At 39.3% G+C, this 4,592-nt stretch overlaps 1 protein-coding gene across 1 annotated transcript; it reads right to left on the reverse strand.

Moving 5' to 3' along the window:
- Positions 1 to 2,678: 2,678 nt before the first annotated feature.
- Positions 2,679 to 4,306, reverse strand: NPY5R (neuropeptide Y receptor Y5). Its single transcript, XM_063424278.1, is given in 3 exon segments — positions 2,679 to 2,967; positions 2,970 to 3,780; positions 3,782 to 4,306. Coding segments are annotated over 3 exon segments (1,176 nt in total). The 5' UTR covers positions 3,884 to 4,306; the 3' UTR covers positions 2,679 to 2,704.
- Positions 4,307 to 4,592: the final 286 nt, after the last annotated feature.

The raw sequence follows: 4,592 nt of genomic DNA on the forward strand, positions 1-4,592 counted from the left end.
GATTACATATTACAATAATGCAAAAATTTGTGGACAGAAAGAGGGCAAAAACTACAGTAACTTCTGTAGGACTACATAATTGTGTTCTGACTGTAGATTTAGTTAACTTTTTCCTAAGTTTATATACTAAGATTAGTCATAAATATTTTTAAAGTATTTAAAACATTTTAAAAGCTATTTTAATATCTATTGTTCCAGCAGTATCTATTCTGTACCATTTATCCTCTATTAAGTGACATGTTATAGGATTTTAGAAGATAATAATCTGCAAAATGAAATAGTCAATGTCCAGGAAGAAACTATTAAAGTATATCACTACTGAAAATGGGGTTAATGGGAACTAGATGTTAGAAAAATTCTTTAAGGAGAGAAGCTATTACCCACTGGCATGTAATAAACTCCTTAGCAGATAATGGCTTGGGGAGAAAGGGTCTCAGAATTATAACACTGTGATAAAAAATAACTTGATGATTCTTCAAAATAAAAGAACTGCTTTCACTTTAAAGACTATCTGGAAAGGATGTATCTTAAGGGAAAAAATGCACAATGACTGTTTCCAACCACTCATTTATAAAAATAATAACTTTATTTCTCAGTCTGTAGAAGCTATATAAAAAGCCTAATGGATAAAAAAATCTTAGTGGAGAAAAGGGAATAATCACCAGCTATAACTGGGGAGAGGTGTTACAGCTTAAAACTCAGAGCAAAGGCTTTGTATATTTACTGAATCCTGAGGGCAGAGATGGATTATTAAATTAATCTGGGGCAGGAAGTATAAATATATATACACTTTGCATTTGTGCTGTGAAATATAATATGACTTAGGGAAGATATCTGATTTAAATTTGGAAGGAAAAGTACTGGTCTGGTTGAAAAGGAGAGAGGGGAGATGCAGAAAACGTGTGTATGTTGTTTGTGTATTTGTGTTTGCACATGTGTTCACACACACAGAATGACAGAATGGGTCAGGTTGGAAGGGACCACAGTGGGTCACATCTGATTCAACCTCCCTGCTAAAGCAGGGTCATCCCAAAGCACATGGTACAGGATTGGGTCCAGACAGTTCTTGAGTATCTCCAGCGAGGGAGACTCGATAACTTCTCTGGGCAATCTGTTCCCAGATTGTGCTCACTCACCTGCACAGTAAAGAAGTTCTTCCTCATATGCAAGTAGAACTTTCTGTATATCAGTTACTGCCTGTTGCCTCTTGTCCTATTGTTCTGCATCACCAAGAAGAGCCTGGAAACCTCCTTGTGGCACCCTCCCTTCAGATACTGACAGGCATTGGTGAGTTCCTCTCTCAGTTGTCTCTTCTTGAGGCTGAACAGGCCCAGCTCCCTCAGCCTGTCTTCCTAAGAGAGATGCTTCAGTCCATTCATCATTTTTGTTGCCCTCCACTGGATCCATTCCACAAGCTCCATGTCTCTCTTGTCCTGAGGAGCCCAGAACTGAACACAGCACTCCAGATGTGACCTCACCAGAGCTGAGCAGAGGGGCAGGATCACTTTCCTTGCCCTGCTGGAATGCTCTTCCTAATGCATCCCAGGACACCATTGGCCTCTTGGCCACAAGGACACTGCTGGCTCATGGACAGCTTGGTGTCAACCAGGATTCCCAGTTTCTTCTCGACAGAGCTGCTTTACAGCAGCTCAGCCCCCAGCCTGTCCTGGTGCAGGGGGTTATTCCTGCCCAGGGACAGGACCCTACCCTTGCCTTTGTTGAATTTAAAAATAATACACTCTGCCCCTCCCCCATCTGTCAAGGCACACGGTGCACATATTTATTTGAAAGCTCTTATACCTTTCCAAAGTAAGTGGGTCAGCTATAAAGTGCAGTAAGCTTTTGCATTTTGATAAAGGAAGAGAAAAATTCCTGATGTCTTTCCGTTTTCTTTTTCTTTCCACTATCATTTGCTTAGATAATGAAGGCTTGCTCTGATCAGAAATGTGTTGTATGTTCAGGGGCATCATCACTGTGAGAATAAAGACATAACTATAGATAAATTCGGGCTGGATGAAAATTACATAAAATGACAAGCCAGAGTGAAAATTGGCTGAGGAAATCAGAGAGAAGTTGTACTGGATAAATCAGTGAGATGGAAACAATCAAGACAAGAACAATGACCCTCAAACTCATTACAGGGAATAAGGCAACCTAAGAATCAGCAACAAATCATCTTGTAAAGATATTGCAAACTATGAGTCAAAGAGCTAAGGAAAAATATTTTCCTAATCACATCCAGAAAGACAGATTTAATTATATTAGAAAACAGGCAAAGTTGGCACTGAAATAGTCTCAACAATAATTATTTAGTAAATTATATGAATTTTATCATAGTTTTATGACAGTTAATACTGATACGTCTAACTCTGTCTCTCACATATATTACTCATTATGTAATATTCTGTATAATTCCAAAGTACAGGTTGCCAACAATTTGGGTAATGAAAATGGTATTCTGGTTTTTACACTGGATATGATTTCCTACATGTAACAGATAAAAGAATATTATAACATATGCATATATTTCTGCCCAGTGCAAGAAATACATGCAGCCAGAGAACTATCCATCCACAAAAAATGCTGCTAATCACAACTAAGACTAACCAAACTAAACTAAACTAATTTAGTTTTTACAGCTATATACACCACTAGGCTTGAAAGCCATATTTGTTTGTTTTACTTTATCTTGGGGCACATAAAATCATCGTATTTGGCAGCACAGAATGAAGGACATTAAATCAGCTTTTATGTTGTTGTTAAGAAACCCATAGAGGATGGGATTCAAGCAGCAGGACATCATACCAAACAAATGGCATATGCAATATACTAATTTAAAGTGCCTGTTGGAAATGAGAGTAGCATTAAAATCTGTCACAATGTGGAAAAGGTGAAGAGGCATCCAACTGAAGCCACAAACTAGTATTAGCACTGTCAGTCTGCAAAAGAACCTCCTCGATCTTGTTCCCTGGAATAGGTATCCTGATGATGCCTTGAAATAGCTGGCATCATACTTGAAGTCTTTCTGCTGTACCTTCTGTGGTGCCTTCTGCCAAAGGCACAGCTCCACCTGGAATATCTGGAGGGTTGAACCTGCGTGCTACTGCTCTTAGAGGGATGAAGAGTTAGGTTTATCATCTCCTTTTCTTCCAACTTGTTTTCCTTGTTTGACAGCCTAGCCCCTATGCTCCTGCAGACATTGGTGTGACTGGTGGTCAGGCATGCCAGCGGCAGGATGTACTGCATGAACAGCAAGGCTATCGTGAAGGTGATCCTGTAGGAATCGGAAGGCCATGACTCGATGCACAGCAGCCTGTTCTCCAGTCCCTCTAAACTCAGAGTTTTGCTGAAGTCCACAGTTTTATGGAAAACTGGCAGAGGGGAGCAAATTGTGAAGCCAAAGGCCCAAATGATCACTATTAAGAAATAGCCTTGTTTTGCTGTGAGATTGCTGGCGAGGGGATACTTTATCATACGGTACCTGACTGCAGCAATAGATATTAACATCAAAGTTGAAACTAGGACTGATGCTCACTGGAGGAAGGGCATTACAAGGCACATAGTGCCAAACATCCATTGGTCAAGCAGGACAGATGTCAGCGTGAAACATGAACAAAACAGCACAACCAAGATGTCAGAAAAGGCCAAGTTTCCAATGAGAATGGTTATTACTGTCTTCTGCTTGCACTTTAGTACGGCTGTTAGTATAAGCAGATTTTCCACAAAGCCAGCCAGACTTATAAGTGTGTACAGCCCAATAAGAAAGTACTGCATGTCATCCAACACTACTCTTATAGTCTTCCCAGGCAGAAAAATTCTTTGTTGCAGCAGAGGTGTTCTTGGTATGTGTCCTTTTGTTATGGTCTTTGAATCCTAAATCCATTTTACAGTCCTGCTTAGAATGAGAAAAGCATTAATTAGCATCTGAAGAAATGATGATATTGCTGTTAATCAGAATGCAAAAAAAAAAAAAAGTACCTTGTATCACCTCGATGCAAATAAATTACTAGTGATGTTAGTCTACTGTGAGGCAGATCATGCATAACTTCAGGTCAACATGAATTAGCTAAGTAGGTTTTATCATTTGGTGTTCAGCACTCCTAGGCCTCCTACCTAGATGCTCACATGGGAGAATGGCAATTTACAGGTGTGCATTATGATGCTGCCTTTTAAGTGTGCTTTGCTACAGAACATATTGTCAGTCTTTCCATGAGGGAACAGTTAGCTACAAAAGCAATACACCTCAAGTCAGTGAGATTACTCATGTGAATAACAGCCCATTGATATGAGTAAGGAAATTACAGTCACCATCTGGACAGATGCCTAATCATTATATCATTGCAAATTATAAAGAAGGCACCCGAAAATGCATATGCTAACAACTGCAGTAGTATTTCTTACCTTGCTAGTAGAGAACTAACACAAAATAGGTGAGAGCTTTCAAAAAGGATTGGGAAATCCACTGTCAGTAATCCAAGATGGAATTCCTAATGTGGTGTATATAGAAAACATCTTCTACTAAGTGCTGAATATAGTTTAACTGTGCTCAAGCAGAAAGGAAAACTAAAAAACACTTAAAGTAATTGGATGTA

Source organism: Prinia subflava (assembly GCF_021018805.1).
Source record: "Prinia subflava isolate CZ2003 ecotype Zambia chromosome W unlocalized genomic scaffold, Cam_Psub_1.2 scaffold_2cwr_NEW, whole genome shotgun sequence".
Taxonomy (NCBI): domain Eukaryota; kingdom Metazoa; phylum Chordata; class Aves; order Passeriformes; family Cisticolidae; genus Prinia; species Prinia subflava.